The sequence below is a fragment of the Diachasmimorpha longicaudata genome, chromosome 2 (assembly GCF_034640455.1).
Source record: "Diachasmimorpha longicaudata isolate KC_UGA_2023 chromosome 2, iyDiaLong2, whole genome shotgun sequence".
NCBI classification, from domain to species: Eukaryota; Metazoa; Arthropoda; class Insecta; order Hymenoptera; family Braconidae; genus Diachasmimorpha; species Diachasmimorpha longicaudata.
In genome coordinates, this window is record NC_087226.1 from 8501538 (window position 1) to 8521512 (window position 19975).

General features: G+C 38.2%; 3 protein-coding genes across 5 annotated transcripts; all 3 read right to left on the reverse strand.

Moving 5' to 3' along the window:
- Window positions 1-3924: 3924 nt before the first annotated feature.
- On the reverse strand, window positions 3925-7218 carry LOC135172686 (uncharacterized). Of its 3 annotated transcripts, none has more exons than XM_064138944.1 (8): window positions 6314-7218; window positions 6103-6244; window positions 5831-5971; window positions 5401-5621; window positions 5104-5327; window positions 4763-5025; window positions 4541-4691; window positions 3925-4472 (listed from the first exon to the last, which is right to left on the reverse strand). In XM_064138944.1, exons 1-8 carry the CDS (start codon window positions 6881-6883, stop codon window positions 4115-4117), a joined length of 2070 nt encoding a protein of 689 aa, XP_063995014.1. In that variant the 5' UTR covers window positions 6884-7218; the 3' UTR covers window positions 3925-4114. The 3 variants fall into 3 exon arrangements, with proteins under 3 accessions (XP_063995014.1, XP_063995013.1, XP_063995012.1); XM_064138943.1 differs by having other exon boundaries at window positions 3925-4044; window positions 4126-4472; window positions 6103-7218; XM_064138942.1 differs by having other exon boundaries at window positions 6103-7218.
- A 522-nt stretch (window positions 7219-7740) lies between these two features.
- Window positions 7741-19973, reverse strand: LOC135173010 (uncharacterized). Its single transcript, XM_064139585.1, has 25 exons — window positions 19380-19973; window positions 19167-19308; window positions 18950-19090; window positions 18675-18895; window positions 18372-18604; window positions 18014-18297; window positions 17796-17949; window positions 17382-17736; window positions 16455-16572; window positions 16258-16404; window positions 16101-16153; window positions 16046-16049; window positions 15758-15854; window positions 15623-15678; window positions 15506-15527; window positions 15046-15110; window positions 11134-11229; window positions 10153-10712; window positions 9940-10081; window positions 9723-9863; window positions 9448-9668; window positions 9129-9349; window positions 8517-8800; window positions 8296-8452; window positions 7741-8226 (listed from the first exon to the last, which is right to left on the reverse strand). Exons 1-25 carry the CDS (start codon window positions 19926-19928, stop codon window positions 7869-7871), a joined length of 4821 nt encoding a protein of 1606 aa, XP_063995655.1. The 5' UTR covers window positions 19929-19973; the 3' UTR covers window positions 7741-7868.
- On the reverse strand, window positions 11410-14486 carry LOC135172687 (uncharacterized). Its single transcript, XM_064138946.1, has 8 exons — window positions 13871-14486; window positions 13658-13799; window positions 13445-13585; window positions 13170-13390; window positions 12697-12917; window positions 12332-12618; window positions 12110-12266; window positions 11410-12044 (listed from the first exon to the last, which is right to left on the reverse strand). Exons 1-8 carry the CDS (start codon window positions 14429-14431, stop codon window positions 11684-11686), a joined length of 2091 nt encoding a protein of 696 aa, XP_063995016.1. The 5' UTR covers window positions 14432-14486; the 3' UTR covers window positions 11410-11683.
- Window positions 19974-19975: the final 2 nt, after the last annotated feature.

Below are 19975 nucleotides of genomic sequence, written 5' to 3' on the forward strand. Positions count from 1 at the left end.
GGGTAGGTGGGGGGGGGGGGGAGAGGGGAAATTGGGAAAATTTCATCCGCTGTTTCGCAATATAACGAACCTCAAAACAGGAATCTATTATTAAACGTTAATTCGGGCTGCAGGTGGAGCAATATGAAATCAACGCTGAAAGCTATCCCGCCGGAAACTGATATAAACACAGGTCATTAATGTCAATTTTTTTTATATCGACGATGATCGGGGGTGAGGAGAAAACAATGGGGGGAGGGGGGGAATTCTGCTTGGTACGGATGCACATAATGGATGAGTGAGCAACTGACAGGCGTGTGCAAATTCTTTTAACGAGGTGAAGACAGAAACCGGTGGATTGGGTGGAGAAATTTCTTTTGATATGGGTGAACCCTCTTCATGGTGCGTTGAAACAAAGACATGGGTTTCGGCCTTATCGGCTAGTTATGTAATGATCAAAATTTTGATTGTCTTGCAATAACAGTTTTTTTTATTCAAGAGGAAGAAGTTTCATAGCTACGGTAGAACCTCGACCTCATAGACAATATTTCGGGGAAATTCTTAGAATGAAGGTCTTCCTCATGAATTTATTAATCATCGTTTTGATGAAGGGTCTTTATTTCTCCTCGTAAAGTGATCGAATCGAGTGCAGAATGGAATGTCAGCTGATGCGATTCATACGTGAACCGGATTATGAGTCGTAACGACTCATACTGAGATCTGCGTTCCCTCACATATATGGAAGTCGAATTCTGTTTATCGTGAACAATGCACAAGATAAAACAGGTTCGAACAGCTAGCAATAAATTCGTACCATCTCCTAGATATTTCATAAGGGTGGAATCCATCAATAATGCTTGCGAAACCGATGCGGCGAAAGTATCATACACTTACCCACTACCTTTTTCCCCCTTCTGATGGAAGGTTCACCCTACGGGGACGATAAATAATGCGATAAAACACGAGTTTGTCAGGCTATCACGAGGGAGGTGGCTCTCCACTGGTACGTAAAGCATTTCATGTAATGTTCATCTAAAAAAAAATAAATGAATGAACAATTGTACTTTTTTATATTTATACATAAGTGTACTTCTTACTACAATAAATTAGGATAACATTGTGACTCAATTAAGATGGCACTATAATTAATCGAGGCCAATTCCTTGTCCATGATAAATTTTTAAGTAGTAATTGTGACGTTTAGTCATCCTTAAATTTGTGTAATTAAAAGGCTTCGATGGAGAAGCGAAAAAATTTGAATAGTAAAAGTATATAGACTTTAGGTCAGAAAAACCAAAAATGCCAAACCATCATCATCAATCCAATTGATCGTCCATAATGAGGACAATAGAATGCGTTTGTTTCGCTGCCGGAGTCATTTAACGAGACAAATGCTCCCCCCGGCAGTTTATTGTTATAGGTCTTCCGCCATTTCGATCAGTTTTTATCGCAAACGGTAAATAATTTTCATCGCAGTGGTAGCCGAGAAATGCTTTCAAGACTACTTCCCTGCAACATCCACTTCTGCAGGAACCACATAATTTTTTTTCCCGTGCGATGATAGCAAGGAAACTATAGGGGGAATGGAAGTATATTCATAAAATCACCGGACCACGACCGCTATATTTCTGGATATTTCGGGCCTTTCCAGTCGTCACCCTCGTCGTAGAAAACGTTAGAACACACAGTGGATGGACCTGGAATTTATTAGGCCTGAGGAACCGTTGTTACCAATCACAAATTACAGGCCAATAACTGGAAATAGTTAGGGACACGATTACTTCTCAGAGACAGCGTAATCGTTTGACGTTAGTGGGTAAGAAGAAATACAAATCGAAGTGATTTCGTTCTGCTATTATGGGTATTTGGTATTACGGAGATGAAAGCTGGGTGTTATCTTAACCGGTAGAAGGTTATAATACGGAGTGGGTAGTAACAGTTTGACAATACCTCGAGTTATTATGCCGTATGTAGACACGAAGAAATCGCTTTCAACGGGGTGTATGTGGTAGTCCAGGGGTTGGGATAATATCATTTGTTTACGGCCTTGACACGCGCGTATATAATTCCCAGACTGACTTTAACATTTATGTGAGTAACATAAAAATACTGTGTTAAGCATTGTCACGCTTGGGGAAATATTGCATTTCCTTCAGCATCGTTTGGATAAATAAAAGGATGTAATCTATGGAATGAAAAAGAGCATTTATCATTTCGGTGGTTTTATGCGTGAAAAATAAAATAAATAAAAAAAAAACCTCCGAACGTAGATGATGTATTTCAGTGGGATTCTCAACATCAATTCCATTACTTGGATTTTTTTTCATCTTCATGTGAATACATGTGAGGATCTTTTGTTGAGAGAAGTTGTTTTACGATTTTTAGCTTTTCTGCTGATTTAACGGCAGCTTTTAACGACTACCAGCTTCATACGTTTGGAGTTTGTGGAGGGAGGCTGTTGGTGTATTATCGAGTTACATCTAATCATCATAACCTCGTGTCCAACCCATGCCCAATGCACATGGGATTGTAAAAGTTTAATATCTAGCTGGAGTTTACGAGTCTATGACGCATCGCAATGTATGTGGTATACACTTCCTTCATGGTGAGTGGATATGTGGATATATGACGTTGCAAGCAGGGATTATGTGATTTCGGGAATGATGGTGTTATGCAGGGAGTTCATCCGAAGAACAATAAAATTATGGGCAGAAGGATGAAAAGAATTCGATACTATGGTGCATCGTTAGCACTCGAAAATTTCAATTATTGATTGTACGATACCTCAAAACCTCTATAAAAGCATTTCGGTCTTCTGTTTTACATTTACGTGTCTCAGTTTTTGTAGAAACTTCATCGTCGTTGGTTCACTGGTAATTTTAAAGATGTTCGATAAAGCCGTAAATGAAATTGGAGAACAATTCTGTTTATATCGAAGCTCCACACTTCCCCATTTTTTTAACGATAATTAAAATCTGTTCTGAGGTTCAGTAACGCCGGCTAATAAAAGCGATAGCCCACAGAATATCTCGCGAAATCACGGATATTCAGTTTACCATATACTCTGACATTTGGAGAGTATAGGGGGGCTAGCCATACTGTGCGTGAAAAGCTGGTTGGAGTTTGGTTAGCTGGATTTAGTTTTCGGGTTTATGTTCATGGAGCTTCCTGAGTTAACCAAGCGCGTAAACGCCCAGCGAGTTCCATCGTACTTGGTTCATATTCTATTACGCGATAAATATTAAACCGGATGTGTTGGTCATGGATAGATGAAAAGGGGCAAAGGATAGTTGAGGGTAGAAGATATTAAATCTACCTAGCGTATATATGAATTTCCTTGAAATATTGTTATTGACTTCGTGACTGGTTTAACAGGTTTAATAAATGTTCTCGGTGCGTATCTATCAGTGTCTTAATGAAGGGAAGAAAAACAAATTCGATGACATTCAATTGGAGACGGTGAATCCCCCAGGGATGTTTCCCGATCCGTCTTGAGTCGTAGTGATGTCTTCAAAGATATATTTCAACCCTCGGGGTAGGTTTTTTTCCTATAAGTCACCTTTCCCCTTAAGAGACCTAATAAATCGGGTAAACAAGGAGGAACATGGAGCCTTCACTCAGTGTGGCTGGGAGGAAAGAGGTGTAAGATAACGTCCTTATCGTCTCATCCCAAATTTGTCCCTCAATTCACTCCGAGGGCATGGTTATTTGTCACGTGACGTGCGATTGCTCTTGTCTATTGTTTCTGGGACACCGGTAGTATTTTTTCTACCCGGACTTTGCTGACCCAATTCCACGAAGATTTTGGCCCCTTGAATAAAGAAAGAGACGGAGGGGTAATGACTCAGGACATTCATTCGACCGGATAAACATATTTCCAGTCATTAGGGTAGTTGATACGCAGAATGAGGGTCATTTCGTGGAGAAAAACTGGAATTGTTGGAATCAATGGAGGAACTTACGTTTATTTATGCTTCATTTTCATCAGTTGATGTACTGATTCAGTATTCGGACTCTCTTATTGATTTTTCTTTGTGGTATTTTCTTACAGCATATTTTACATGGCTATCGAACATATTTAAATGAATTGAAAAAACAAAAATTTAATTACATTTAATCATTTGTCACGTGTTACTTAAAACATACCCATTGGGAATCCCACGAGTTTTGCTAGGACCTCGTGGTATTTTTTATTCAATGTTTCTGATATGTTGCTGTTAATTTTATCGATAAAATTATAAGTGTGAAGTCGCAATGCGAGATATCCTCCGTACTGTCCCTCCTTATCTCCTTTATGGAATAAACCCACACCTTCTAGTGGAAAGCTAGGTGACGTGACCACTGGTTGAATATCCCAAAACGGAATGGTAGCTTGACCAGCATCTTTCTTCGGATTCGTTTGTTGGAAGTCTACATAGAGATTTGCCTTTGTCGATGGCACATTTTGGGGATTTTGGAGGGGATCCATTGGCTTGTCAAACTTGACGGACTCCCTGTGGGTAATTGGACAATGATTCAAGATTACATTTCTTTTTGCTGATGCATTTACAGAAAAAATTACCGTTTTTGTGAAGGTTGGCCACTCCTCCATCTGGCAAATTCTTTTGGTGATAAGGTTCCCGTGGCATAATCAAATGGTATAGACCAAATCTCGAGGCGAATCGGATTATGGTCGTGAATCTTCGAATCTAGTTCATGCTGGAATCGAGCTCCTAAAATTATATTGATAAAAAGTTTTATTGCTGATCATTTAATTGGTCTTATTGCTTTTATATGATCTTACCTATGACAACGTGACCTTTTGGTACCACAACGTCATCTAAATTTACTCTTCTTCCTTCACGATGAATGGAATCATAATCAACGCCTTGCTGCAGTATCACTCCTTCGTCCGTATATGAACCTGATGTCTCAAGTTTTAAATGCCTGACACCTACCCACCTTTCACTATCCCTCATAATTTGGCCATTTGCTAAAAGTTTTCCTTCTCTGATTTGAATATGAATTACGTTATCTTCTTTTACAATTTTCATGCCCACGACCACCCTGAAACATATCACCCATTTCAAAATTAATGAATAAATACAGAATCACTTACGATTAGCCATAACATGTCTTATTTACATATTCTCATCTATGTTTGCCTGTGAAGGAAGAAAATTGATGATCCCTTGTGTTGGGTTTCCTTTCCTGGTAGCTTCACAGGTACAAAGACAATAATCACAGAAGACGAACGCACGTCTCCATGATGACAGTGTCCTCTTGGTGCCGTGACATTCGGTATCATTCCCCCAGACATTTCCATCAGCATCCCTGATCCATTGATATCGCCTTCGATAACCATCCCCCTGGAAAAAATGTTAAAAAATCAGCCCTCTCATCATGTTTCTATGATGACAAATGAGAGTATTTTGTAACTACCAGAATACAAATATCTATTTCTCTAGTCGCAGGAGCGCATTTTGTAATGATACCATTGCAATCAGGTTGGTCCCTGTATGTCTCTGCATAATTTACCCTCCTTAGATTTGTTGTGTCGGGCTGCATAGTGCAATCGTACTGACAGGCGTCAGCAGAATTCATGTCTGCTTCATTGACGAGATAAGTTTGGAAGAGTCGGCGCATTTCGGCATATGTTTGACCTGAAAATGTCGTAAGTTAGTGGAAGCGACTTTAATATCTGAAAAAAAAAGTAACTGGTAAAACTTGTCTGAGTGAAATTGTCAGTCTTCGACGTCGCCACCTAATGCTCCTTCTCGCAGCATGTGACACTACGTTTTGAATAGTATATGCATATCGCCTGTCTCCTTGGACCCTTTCCTGATAATTTCGATATATATCTAATAATTACCTTCTTTATGTCCGCCCTTGGGATCACAACGGCGAATGATATTGGAAGACGTATTCATTGCGGCTTTCACAGATAACATATAATCCTTGGTTCTCGATATGAATCGACTCTCAATTATATCCACTTCTGCCGTATACTTGACTGGATAGAAATAAATTAGCACGTGAGAATTTTTACACTGTTAATTTTTCTTACGTTCAAAATAACACTTCATTCTGAATTAATTTCATCTCGCGTTATTTATTCTTTCAAATTCATAAACCTCTATATACCTTTATCGAACCTTGCCTGTAATCCATATGCTGAGGCACCCATGATGTATCCTCTTAATTCAGTAAGAGCAGCCATATCATACAATTGGTAGAGTTGTAGCTGAGGTGAAAGGCCTTCATCGCAGTTCATCAATGCAAATTCCTGTGACAATTTTTCATTCTTCAATTTCGGTGGTATAGGATTTTTTAAATTATTGAACAGTTGACTTACTTTTTCAATCTGCTGACGTATTAAGAACAAACTCTCCATAACAGGTCCTGTTCTGCCTGGGATAAACACTCCATAAATTTGAGTGAGCCAACTTTGGAGACCACCATGCATTCCAATCGCTGTATCTATGAATGCCTTTATCGTATTATTGTGATAAATCGACAAATTCTTGGAATACGCGAGGTAATTCTCCCACAGTCCATCAACCATCACAATATTTTTATGCACATCAGCAATTGCGGCATTTAATTTCTCAGTGAGCGTAAGTCGGGAGAACAAGGATTCCATCATAACGTCCAATCGGCGGTTAAGACGTGATTCAAATCCTCCAATCTGGGCGGATACTGCACTCACTTCGCTCAATATTTTGTCTATTTTCTTATCGGTATCGTCTGTACTTGCATCATAGACGTCATAACTGTCTTTTACTTTACCCCCCAATGCATGTACGAATTCGGCGACTCTCCATAAATTCTGCAGATTTTGTGGAATCCCGACTCCAAGTAATATTGGGAGAATACCATTGACTTGAGAACCTAACGATAGCACCGCCAACGTCAATAGCAACATTTTGCCGGGCTGTCACTTCACGAATGAAGTGATAACAATACAATTTTCTCTGGATCAATGTGGGTATTTATATTAACTCCAAATTGATTGGTGATCGATAATTATTTTTTTTTAATAGTGGAAATCCAATTACCAATGAAAAATCTTGGAAATCATTTATATTTCGTTAAGCAGCGCCAAATTGTTTTATCATCGCCCTATTAACAAGAAGTTATAGCAGGCAGTAAATAATTTGAAACTTTGACATCCATTATATCCACAAGGTCGTCGAAAATATCCTTTTAATATTATGGCAGTCCATTGCCGTCGATTACAATTAAAAACCAAAGTTGGAATGCATCATTACCAATCAAGTAATAATTGCCACGATTTAGTCATAATACGAATTAGTTTAATACGAATATGTCATTGGTATTAAAAAGTTATTTTTTTAATGCTCTTGTTTTTTTCAAATCGTCATGAGTATGTTCTGGCCCAATTACAAACATCGTAATTTCTATCGAATTTTGGACGATGAGAGAGATCATTACCAACATCTTAGCTTTGAGGCTTTCGGGGCCATGATACATAACCGCCATCATCACTACAAACACTTCTTCCAAACATGATTTAAGTGCTTTCAGTAATGATTTCTGGGGCATTAGGAGATCAAAGCGAAACAGTCATGAGCATAAACTAATAAAAAAAAATAATAGGTAGATGTCCTCTTGTAATTCTCGTGAAATTTTATATATTCTAGAGCACTCGAAACTCTGATTTGATTTTAACGGATGGTTTTGTTATAAAAATCAAGGCGGATAATGTCAGATTAAATCGTACACATCGCATTGGCTATAATAAATTCAATACACAATAAGTAAATTGATAGTTATTATTATTCTCAATACATCAGTTAAATAAAAATGCATCTCATTACAAAATCTTCCATCGGCATTGGCATTTTGTACGAGGAGAATAACGTTTCATGAACCTGATTATAAACATTTCACAAGACACCAGTTGGTGAGTAGAGGGGTTTCTTATAAAGTTGCTGATATGATTTCTGCACATTATCTGGCAGCGTAGCATTAAGCTTATAAGAGAAATCAAAAGTGAGGAGACGCAATGCCATGTATCCTCCGTAAAATCCATCTCTATGTCCTTTGTGTAATAGACCAACACCTGAAAGGGCAAAAGGTGGATCCGTCACCACTTCCTGTATATCCCAAAATGGAATAGTGCTTTGTCCAGCATCCTTCTTCGTGTCTGTCTCTCGGAACTTAACGAAAAGATTTGGTTGCACTGTAGGCACATTCAGTTTATGCTTCATGGGAATGTCGGGCTTCTCAAACTTGATTAGTGTCCTAGTAAAAAATGCACCGTCATTTTAGATTAACTTCAGCTTCTGAACGTTCTATCAACCAATGATATACCTCTTTTGATGGCCGTCTATACCCTTCCATTTGGCTTCATCCTCAATGTAATATGATAACTTCCCATTATAATAGTCAAATCCCCTATGCAGAATTTCGAGACGAATCGGATTATCGGTTTCAATTTTTGGGTCTTTTAGGTGGCTAAATCGAACCCCTGAAATATGATTAATAAGTTTGTCAATTGTATTATTCAGATTTTCAAATTACGTGAAACTCACCTATAACGACGTGACCTTCTGGTGCCATGATGTCATCCAAATTTATTGCTCTTTCTGCACCTCTGATGAAATCAAAGTCCACCCGTCTTCTCAATCGTTCGCTTCTCGATGGATAGTCTATCCAATATCTTCCAAAATAACCAGCTTGCTCATATCGCAATTTCGGGATAGGTAACCATTGTTGACTGCCCTTTTCAATAAGACCTCCAGGTCGAATTCGCCCTTCTTGAATTTGCAGATGAATCATTCCTAAGTCTTGAACTAGTCTAATGCCAGTAATGACCCTAAGAACATCGTTTTCGTCTTACATTTGCAGAAAAAATATACATATCGATAAGAGTACGACAAGGAGATGATAACTGTAAAGTTAATAGCTAAAGGTAAAGCCATGAGCTGTCAATCACACGATCCTACATCCCCTGTCGCAGGTATATATCCAAACTGTACTTGTTGTTAATAATATATAGCTAAATTACTGTCCCGAGTGTCGAACAGTATTTTTTATCGCAATGTGGGGGAAAGGAACTTCTTAAGCACATGATGCGCCGCAAAGCATTACCATACAATCTAATGAAATAAATAATTAGTTACTATCTATTAAGCACCACTAACATGTGCAGCATGACACGGGATTGAGCGGGAATAAAACTGATGGCCCTTTTTGCTTTAGAATTTGCTCTATTGGCTTCGCAGGTGCAGACACAATAATCACATCTGTAAAATCCGCGAATCCATCCTGTTGGTTCGTAGATTCGCCTGGGGCAACCACCACTGTTATCTCCGTTGAGCGTTCCATCAGATTCTTTGAACCAATCATATCGCCTTGGAAAATTCTAAGGAAAATATCCAATAATGAAATACATGAGAATACCCTAGCTAATCTAATGACATTGGTTTCATTTTCCCAAAAAAGTGAATATGATATAATTACCGCTGTACAAACTTTCATCTTTCCTCCTCCATATCTACAATCTACGACATCACCCATGCAGTTTCTTGTATAGTCGTAGTCAAGATAATCGCCAATAGATCTTAAAAATGTCGTTCGCCCTATTGTTCCACATGTGTCCCTACACGAATCGTCAGGATGGATATCTGCTTCGGCGACGACGTACGTTTGAAAGAGTTCCTCAAATTCTACAAAACTTACTCCTGAAAGTATGAAAAGTTAGGAGTGGAGGCTTGACTGTTAACAGCTAGATGTACCTCTCTTATATCCGTCCTTAGGATCACAGCGGCGAATTTTATTTGAAGCTATTTTCATTGCTTCTTTAGTAGCCAATATATAATCTCGTGTTCGCATTGTAAACGATGCTTGCATACTATCCACTTCTGCTTCATAGGACCCTAGCGCGAAGAAAATAATTTTTAAATGAATCGCAGCAGAAAATTGTACGCTTGATGGCTGTGTATTCAGCAATACCTGTTTCGTATATTGGCCGTAATCCATAAGCATATCCAGTCATAGCAAATCCTCGCAATTCGGTAAGGGCAACAGTGTAATAGATTTGATAAATTGTTTCTTGATTGGATAGACCTTCATCACAGATAACCAGTTGAGATTCCTGTGGTGATGTTTGATTGGTGAATTTATTCGCTTATAGAACATAACTTATGGAATAAATTTGGTACTTACACGCTCGTGCTTCAACATGGTCATGAACAAGCTTTCCCTTATATTTGCTGTCCTGAGCGGGACAATCAAACGATGCATTTGACTGATCAAATCCTGCAAACCACCTTGCTGTGGTCCAGTCGCTGTGACGATGAAAGCTTTTATCGTATTATTGTTGTAAGTCCGACGTTTCCGTGAATACTTGAGATAGTTATCCCACATAGTATCGATGGCTACAATAGTTTTGTGCAATTCGAGGAATGTCGAATCAAGTTTCTGAACAAGTGTAATTCTTGCCACCAAGGACTCCACCATAGTATCCAATCTTTGATCCAATCGCGTTTCAAATCCTTCAATTTGGCTAGATATTTCAACTACATGATTCAATATTTTATCTATTCTCTCGCTGGTATCATCTTTGAAGCTTTTGTAGGCACTGTATCCTGCTTTTATTGCGCTTCCAACTTTATACGTATATTTTGCAATATTCCATAAGTCAGTTAGACTTGGCATCATGATGAGTTCCACATGCACAAGAGGCATGATTAACACGAGCTTTAACAGTAACATTTTGCAAGATCCTAATTATCAGAGTGGAATTGAAGGAACTGCAGTGCTCCATACATTGCGCCGTTTATTTATACAGATCGATCAAGGAGACGCTAACACATAAATGTTTTCAGAAAATGATCCATTTTTTATTTCGGGCATTTTTATGAATCCGAAAGAGCGTAAATATCGAAGTATTATCAAGCTGTCAACTTCTGAACTGTGTGACATTATTATTGCTCGCTTGTTGACATAAAAAAATATTGCCTGAAGTCTGTGACAATCTTGTCGTACGTTTGAGACCCCCAGCCTGAAGATGGATTCGGGATTTCTTCAATAGACAAATCGACTTTTGTCAAATTCGATTTTGCTCATTAAGTGAAGATTTATTCTGCCTAATGCCATCCCCTAGACCCCAATAAAACCTTCCTCCAAGTGCGCAATGATAATAACTTGCATGTATTGTTACGTCTATAATTTTCAGCAAATATGTGTGGTTCGTAATTTTGACAAGGCCATAGTCATTCAAAAATCTGTTCACCAGCCCCACTTGGAAACGACAAATGGAAGATGTGCATATGTTATCAGGAATGTGATCGGAGGCAATATTCTTCTTGTTATATCACTTGTCCGATATGAATTATACCAAAAGCGGTAAAAATATGAATTCAACACAGTCTTAGACAAATGATTGATTGTAAATTAAAGCCTCCTTCGTCCAGTGATCAATTGATTTCAAATTAGATTCTCTTTATTTTCAAGGGTGTTCCATACAGTGTTTAACATATTTTCAAAATAAGCGATTCTATAGTTAATTTATAAGCCAGGATTGCTCACAACTTTGCATCAAAGAATGGGAAATATTGACTTGATCGTATCATAGTTCTCAAGCCTATAGTAGTGAACAAATAATTATGTCGTTGGTATACAGATTTCGGCCTACGAATATCGTCCTAATTTTTCAGGATTTTGAAAACTCAGCCGAACAATCAAAACTCAGACCTCACAAGACACCCGTTGGGGTATAGACGGGTTCGGCATAAATTTCCTTGTATGCTTTTTGTATATCATCTGGCATTGTAGTATTGAGGTTATGCGCGAAGTCGAAAGAGAGTAGGCGCAATGCAAGGTATCCTCCATAAAGTCCATCTCTGTGGCCTTTATGGAATATACCAATGCCTGAAAGTGGAAAAGCAGGCGTCGTGACTACTTCTTGGATATCCCAGAATGGAATCGTGCTTTGTCCAGCGTCCTTCTTTGTATCTGATTCTCGGAACTCAATGTAAAGATTCGGTTTCAGCGTTGGCAAATTCAGATTATGCTTGAGAGGATTATCTGGTGCGTCAAACTTGACTCGTGTTCGACTAAAATCATACCACAGTTAAAGATTAAACTAAACTGTTCCATTTTTCATCAGAAAATGATGTACCTTGATTGTTTGCTGTCTACACCCATCCATTGGGGATTATCTGAATTTGAATGCGATAGTTTGCCATTCACATAGTCAACACGCTTGTACAGAATTTCAAGACGTATCGGATTGTCCGAATCGTCTTTCTCACCTTTTGGACGGTTAAATCGAGCACCTGTAACGCCGGTAATGAATTACGCAATAAATAGTATCCAACTGTTGAATTTCAACGAAACTTACCCACAACAACGTGCCCTTTTGGAGCCTCAACATCGTCCAAATTTATTGATCTCGATGAACCAGTGATAAAATCGAAATCTACCCCTACTTTCATCAGATCCTTTCTCACTCTTGTGTAATCTATCCAGTATCTTCCAGCGTCACCGGCCGCCTCATATCGCAATTTTTCGATGGGCAGCCACCGTTGACTGTTCTTCTGAATCATACCCCCCGCTTCAATTCGCCCTTCTTGAAGTTGAAGATGAATCATTCCATCGTGTTGAACTATTCTCACACCCGTAACCGCCCTAAGAACATCTCATGAGTCTTGAAATCCATTAAGATTAAGGGTTTCATCAGTATTTAATAATGAAAAAATAACTAACATGTTCTGGTGGATATTCACTTGTACGTTGCGGAAACTGATAGCCCTTTTTGCTTTACTATTTGCTCTGTTGGCCTCACAGGTGCATACACAATAGTCGCATTTATAAAATCCGCGCTTCCATCCACTTGGGTAGTAGAGTTTGTTAGGACAACCATTACTGTTGTCTCCTTTAACAGCTCCATTGGATTCCTTGAACCATTCATACCGTCTTGGGAACTCCTGAGAAAAATATCGGATAATTATTCGTTACTTATCTGAAACAACATGATACACAGTAAAATTATGTTTTCTGACGAAAGCAATATTCAATATGAAATTACAGCAAATGAATTCGCAACATCCCAATGACAAAATGCATTGAGGTTCATCGAATTTTGCAGATAACTAAACGTTTGTGTTGTGAATGCGTAATATAATGCTTACAATATCGGTATCTTCAAATTGTAAGATGTAATAGTTTGGAATAATTACCCCTGTACAAAGTGTCATTTTTCCACCTCCAAATCTACAACCTATAATATCACCTCTGCAAGGCCTGGAATAATCGTATTTACTAGCTTTGTCGGTAGCCCTTAGGAACGTAGTTTTTTTCATTGTTTCACATGTCTTTTTGCAGGAGTTACCATGATGTATATCTGCTTCATTAACGACATACGTTTGGAAGAGTTCCTCCATCTCCGCAAAACTTTGTCCTGTAAGTACATGAGGTTATCAATTGTCTATAACAAGATAACAGCGGTTTCTACCTCTCTTAAATCCCCCCTTAGGGTCACACCGACGAATCCTCTTTGAAGCAACTTGCATTGCCTCTTTCGTAGCCAATAAATAATCGCGTGTCCTCATTGTGAATCGCGCCCGCATCTCATCTACTTCGGCGATGTATTTGCCTAGGACAATGAAAATCATAATTTAGAGGTGAAATGCATATTCTTGGTCATCAGGGGTTGTTTCAACGCTACCTTTTTTGTATACTGGTTTTAATCCATAAGAATAGGCAGTCATGGTAAATCCTCGTAATTCGGTAAGAGCCACGGTGTAATAGATTTGGAAAATGACCGACTGATGTGAGACCCCTTCATCGCAGCTTATCAATTGAACTTCCTATGATAATGTTCATTTGTGTAATTTTTCCAAATGTGGTCTGTGATGTAGAGATTAAACTTATAACTTACGAGTTCATGTTTCAACATCGTCATTAGTAAACTTTCTCTCAGATTTGCGGTCCTGAGTGGGACAACCAATCGATGCATTTGACTGAGCAACGCCTGCAGACCGCCATGCTGGGGTCCAGTCGACCAAGATATAAAATCAATGATCGTCTCTCTGTTGAAATTTCGGCGGTTCTTCGAATACTTAAGATAGTTTTCCCACATATTGTCAATGGCCACAATAGTTTTGTGCAATTCGAGGAACGACGTGTCAAGTTTTTGGACAAGTGTAATTCTGTTAACCAACGATTCCACTATACTGTCTAATCGTTGATCCAATCGCGATTCAAACCCTTCAATTTTGCCGGATATTTCCACTACGTGACTCATTACTTTGTCTATTTTTTCGTTGGTATCATCGGTGGGATCTTCCATGAGCTTCTCGTAGGTATCGTATCCTTCTTTGATTTTTGTTCCAATTTTCCATCCAAGTTTTGCGAGGTTCCATAAGTCAGTTAGACTTGGCATTAAGAATAGCTCAACGTGTGCTAGAGGCACAATCAACATGAAGCGTAGTAGCAACATGTTGGTAGATTTTTATTTTTCAAGATTGGCTGGAAACAATGCAACTCTGATACTGCTACTGCATTGAGCTTGTTATTTATACAAACAGATCAGGCCTATCAGTACATAAATATATCCATACTGGTCTTTATTTTTTTCAAACATTTTTATATATCCGATACCGCGTAAATAAACACATATCAATAACTCATCAGTACGTATACTCTATTGGCATCCTTATCACTTGTCTAGTTTGCACGGAGAAATATTGTGAATACGGGAATTCTACATTGAGAATCATAGATCATAGGCTTAGGACATTCAAAATTTTTAATGAAATGGAGAAAAATATTTTCTTTATTATTCTATCATCTTGGAAAATTCTGAGGAAATATCCAACAACGATTTTCTTTGCTTGTTCTCAAGAGTAACGCAAGTGGCGAATTAACTGCACTATTTAAATGAAAACAGCAAACATAAATTTTCTTGTGAAGTTATGAGTGAAATAGATGAGAGTATTGACTTGCGTAAAGTCGGCTAGAAATCAACCCTAGATATTCTATATATTGGAATATCTCAAATTTGATAATGAGATTGGTTGCATTTCACCAAAAAATGGAATATGGTATAATTACCGAGGTACAAACTCTCATCTTTCCTCTCCCCCTGTCTACTATCTACGACATCACCCATGCAGTTTCTTATATAGTTGTAGTCATGATAGTCGCCAACAGACTTTCAAAATGACGTTCGCCCTATATCTCCGCCCGTGTCCCTACAGGAATCGTCGGAATGTATATCTACTTCCGGGACTGCGATATTTTCGAAAAGTTATGAATATTTTATTCCGGGCAATTTTATGAATCCGCAAGAGCGTAAATATCAAAATATTATTCTTATTATCACTCGTTTGTTTACCCAAAAAAAAATTGCCGATTCCTGAAATTTGCGGCGATTTTCTTGCACGTTTAAGATCCCCAACCTGAGAATTGATTCGAGATTTTTTTGATAGGCAAATCGGCTTTTTGTAATTCAATTTTTTCCATCAAGTGAAGGTTCATTCTGTCTAATGTCATCCCCTAGAGCTCAATAAACCCTTCACCCCTCTCATAATGCGCTAAAATAAATTTTTTTTCCGTTCGTACAGATATGAACATCAACTAATCTTTCTGTGTCGAGAAGTGATTACGAACAATTTATTACATAACGCACCATATAAGCAACCTGCTACGGTGTACAATGATAATAACTTGCATATATTGTTGCATCTATAATTTTGAGCAAATATATGTGATACGTAATCTTGACAAGGTCATATTCATTCAGAAATCCGTTTACCAGCCCCACTTGGAAACACCAAATGCAAGATGTGGACATGTTATCGGGAATGTGATCGGAGGCAATATTCTTCTTGTTATATCACTTGTCCCGATATGAATTATACCTAAAGCGGTAAAAATATGGATCCAGCATACTGTTAAACAAATGATTGATTGGAAACTAAAGCCTCCTTCGTCCAGTAATCAATTGATTTCAAATTAGGTTCTCTTTATTTTCAAGGGTGTTCTATACAGTGTTTAACATCTTTTCAAAATAAAAGACTCTATATTTCATTTGTAATTCAGGATTCCTCACAATTCTGCATCAAAGAATGGGAGATATTGGCCTGATTGTATCATAGTACTCAAACCCATAGTATTAAATAAATAATGATGTAATCGAGATTCAAATCCTTCGATGAAACTAGACATTTCGAGATTTGACTCAATATTTTGGCTATTCTTTTGCTGATATCATCCATGAAACTCTGGTAGGCCTCGTATCCATGTCATTTTTTTAGCTCGCACTGAAAAATATTGTCAATATGGGATTTCTCAACTGAGAATCACGGATCATAGGCTTGTAGCACCCCAAAAATTTAATGAAATGGAGTAAAAGGTATTTTTTCTCTTCAACCTTAAACATTAAATGTTCATTGAGTGTCGGATGAGCTACTGGAGCAATAATATATGACTATTTGTAGAAGATTAACACGAAAATTTACAGATGTGACCTAGGAATGATATACTGTACAATACAATACTGTACAATATTCTTCTACTCGTCAAAAGTGTACCCCATAAACCAACCCGTATGATCCAGAATGTTGACAACTTGCATATCTTGTTTTGTATTATTTTGAGAAAATATGTCTACCATGTAATTCGGCCAAAGTCATTTGCATTAACTTGATTATTGCCAAAACAACTTCGAGACAGCAGATTTAAAAGATGCATATGGTATTAATATTATTGGCTATTTTATAAGAACATTTTTTTGACAAAAAATATAATATAGGATTCGCTTAGAGAAATCTCAGTTATGTCTGCCAATGGTTCATCAGTAAAATGGATAATGATGAATTACGGATAGAGAAATTTTGTTAATCTATAACGATTTGAAACTCTATAGCTACGGGCAGTATTTTTTCCATCACCATTTTTAAAATCATCCCCACAGTTTGGCAAAAATTACGGAACATAAGAATTTGTCCTCAGGGCTTGAGTTATCAGACAAGTGGATAATTGTTTATGAAGCGTACAACCTCAGTTCCGCATCATACTGTTAATCAACTTTATTTCACTTACAGATTTCCTTAAAACGTCATTTTTACGTTTGGAGTTTGCATAATTTTTAGTTTGAATTTCTCTCCATGGATGATCAGAATATATTTAGCGATTATGGCCAGTCAATTCGCAAGAAAACAAACTCCGTTGAGTGAATAACATGTAATAGAATGTTAGTAAGCGAAGTTTGATGAGTATTATACAGCTTCGAAATATATGATTAGGTGAAAATTTGGGGGTCGAAGGTAAATTATCTAACAACAGTGAAAAATTCAGTAATCGAATAAGTTTTCATTACTTTTCAAAAATTAACAATGCTCAGGATATAATTCTTTACCATACATTGCATAATTTTGAGAACTTCAAAGGTTTCTCGTTGGTGCATACGGAGGAGAGGTATGAATCTGTTGATAAGACTTTTTCAGCTCTGGTGGCAATGTGGTATTAAGATTATCGGCAATATTAAGTGAGAGTAGCCGCAACGCAAGGTATCCTCCATAAAGCCCATCTCTATGCCCTTTGTGGAAAATACCAATTCCTTGGAGTGCAGCACTGGGTGTTGTCACTACTTCTTGTATATCCCAGAATGGGATTGTACATTGTCCTGCGTCCTTCTTACCGTCTGATTCTTGGAAAATTACGTGGAGATTTGACGCTAGCGTTGGCACATTTAGTGCATGTTTGGTCGGGTCATCTGGTTCGCTGAACTTGACCTTGACTCTGAAAATTACATCAACATTTAAATATATTTTACAATATTTTTTCACTGCATGATGTACCTCTGTTTCTGCTCCACACCAACCCATCTAGCTGGTTGGCTCCATGAAATCTTTAATTTTCCAGTCAGATAATCATATGGCGCCCCCAAAACCTCAAGACGAAGCGGATTATCTTTTGTTTCCTTCGTGGCTTTCAAATGTTGAAGTCGAACACCTGAAATTTTATTGGTAAATACTTGCATCGAATATTGACATCCTTACAAATGTAATTCTCTTACCGACGACGACCTGGCCTGCTGGCGCTGAAACATCATCCAAATTTATTGTTTTCACGTCAGTCCTGATGTATTCAAAATCTTTTCCCTGGACTAGCATGTCTTTTCTGTTGCCCCTCTTCAAATAAAATGAACTTGAAGGCTTCAGATAAGCATATTCCAACTCTTCAAGTGGCACCCATCGATCAGTGTTTTTCAAAATTGATCCTTCCGGTTGGAGTTTTCCTTCGCGAACTTGAATTTGAATAATCTTGCCTACTTGAACTAGTCTGACACCCGTGACTACCCTAAAGAAAAAAAATTCCTTTAGCAAATAATATCAACGATAAAATTTCTAACGTTCGATAAATGAATTATTAACATATTGTTGCGGGTGTCGCTCACTGAAGGACGAAGACTGACGCCCGTTTTAGCGCGATTGAAAGATTTATCATTTTCACATGTGCAAATACAATAGTCACATCTGTAGAACCCACGAGTCCATCCCTTGGGCCAATTCGTTTGCCCAGGGCAACCAGCAGAATTATCTCCATAAACTGTTCCTTCATCGTCCTTGAACCAGTAATATCTTTTCGAGTTGTTCCTTTCCCCTTTCTGAAAAAAATCCAAACATATTATTCCCATTGTAATGCGTATGGTAGCGAGGTAAGTATTTTTCATTTACCGTATCGCAAGTCGTCATTTTTCCTCCTCCATATCTGCAATCCCGAATAGTACCCCAGCAAGGTCTGTCATAATTATAATTCTTGTAGCTATCTGTCTTTCTGCGGTATGTTTGATGCCCTATCGTACCACAAGTGGCTTTACACGAATCGCTAGGATGTATATCTGCTTCATTAATTATATAGGTTTGGAAGGCTTCCTCCAGTTCCACAAACGTTAATCCTGAAAACCGCCAATATCAACACAAATTGATCAACTCATAATTATGAAAGTCACCTTTTTTATGCCCAGCCTTAGGATCACAGACGCGAAGTCTGTTTGAAGCTACCGACATGGCTTCTTTGGCAGCCACCATATAGTCTCGCGCCCTCAATGCAAATCGCGCCTCAATCGCGTTCACTTCGCCAGTGTACTTTCCTAAATAGTCAGAAATCATAACTACCCGACTCCTATACTCATACCAGCAACAACTTTTTCAAATTTCGAATGATACCTTTCTCATATCTTGGTTTTAATCCATAAGCCCAGGCAGCCATGACGAAACCTCGTAATTCGGTGATGGCAACGCTATAATAAATTTGGTGAATTGCTTGAGCATGTGACATGCCTTCATCACAAGATGTCAACGCGGTTTCCTGCAAGATTTTGATTAAGCTGGTTTATTTGGTCTTTTAATATAATAAAATTGAAACAATCGACAACTTACCCGTTCGTACTTCAACATAGTTAGGAATAAACTGTCCCTGATATGTTGCGTTCTGAGCGGAACAAGTAATCGGTGTATCTGGTTGAGGTTTTTCTGAAGACCACCTTGCTGATCGCCGGTCGCCGACCTGATGAAAGCCTTGAGTGTACTGCTATGGAATTCTTTGCGATCCTTCGAGTACTTCATATAATTATCCCAGAGCTGATCAACGTCTACGATGAGCTTGTGCAGCTCGAGGAATGAATTATCAAGCTTTCCAATAAGTGTAATTCTGGAGACCAAAGTTTCCACTATAGCGTCCAATCTCTGATCCAATCGTGATTCGAATCCATCAATTTTGTTGGATATTTCAGCGACTTGCTCCAATACTTTATCTATTTTCGCGTCCTTATCCTTCGTGAGTCCTTCGTAAAAATCGTAACCTTTTTTTATCTTACTTCCGATTTCAAATCCAAGCTTTGCTAGTTTCCACATGTCACTTAGACTTGGCATAATAAATGGTGCTACTTGCACCAGCGGCACAATCAGTGCCAGCCGTAACAACAACATTTTTCTAAGCCTTTGGTCTACGGTCAGATGGAAATGAATATTTTTTG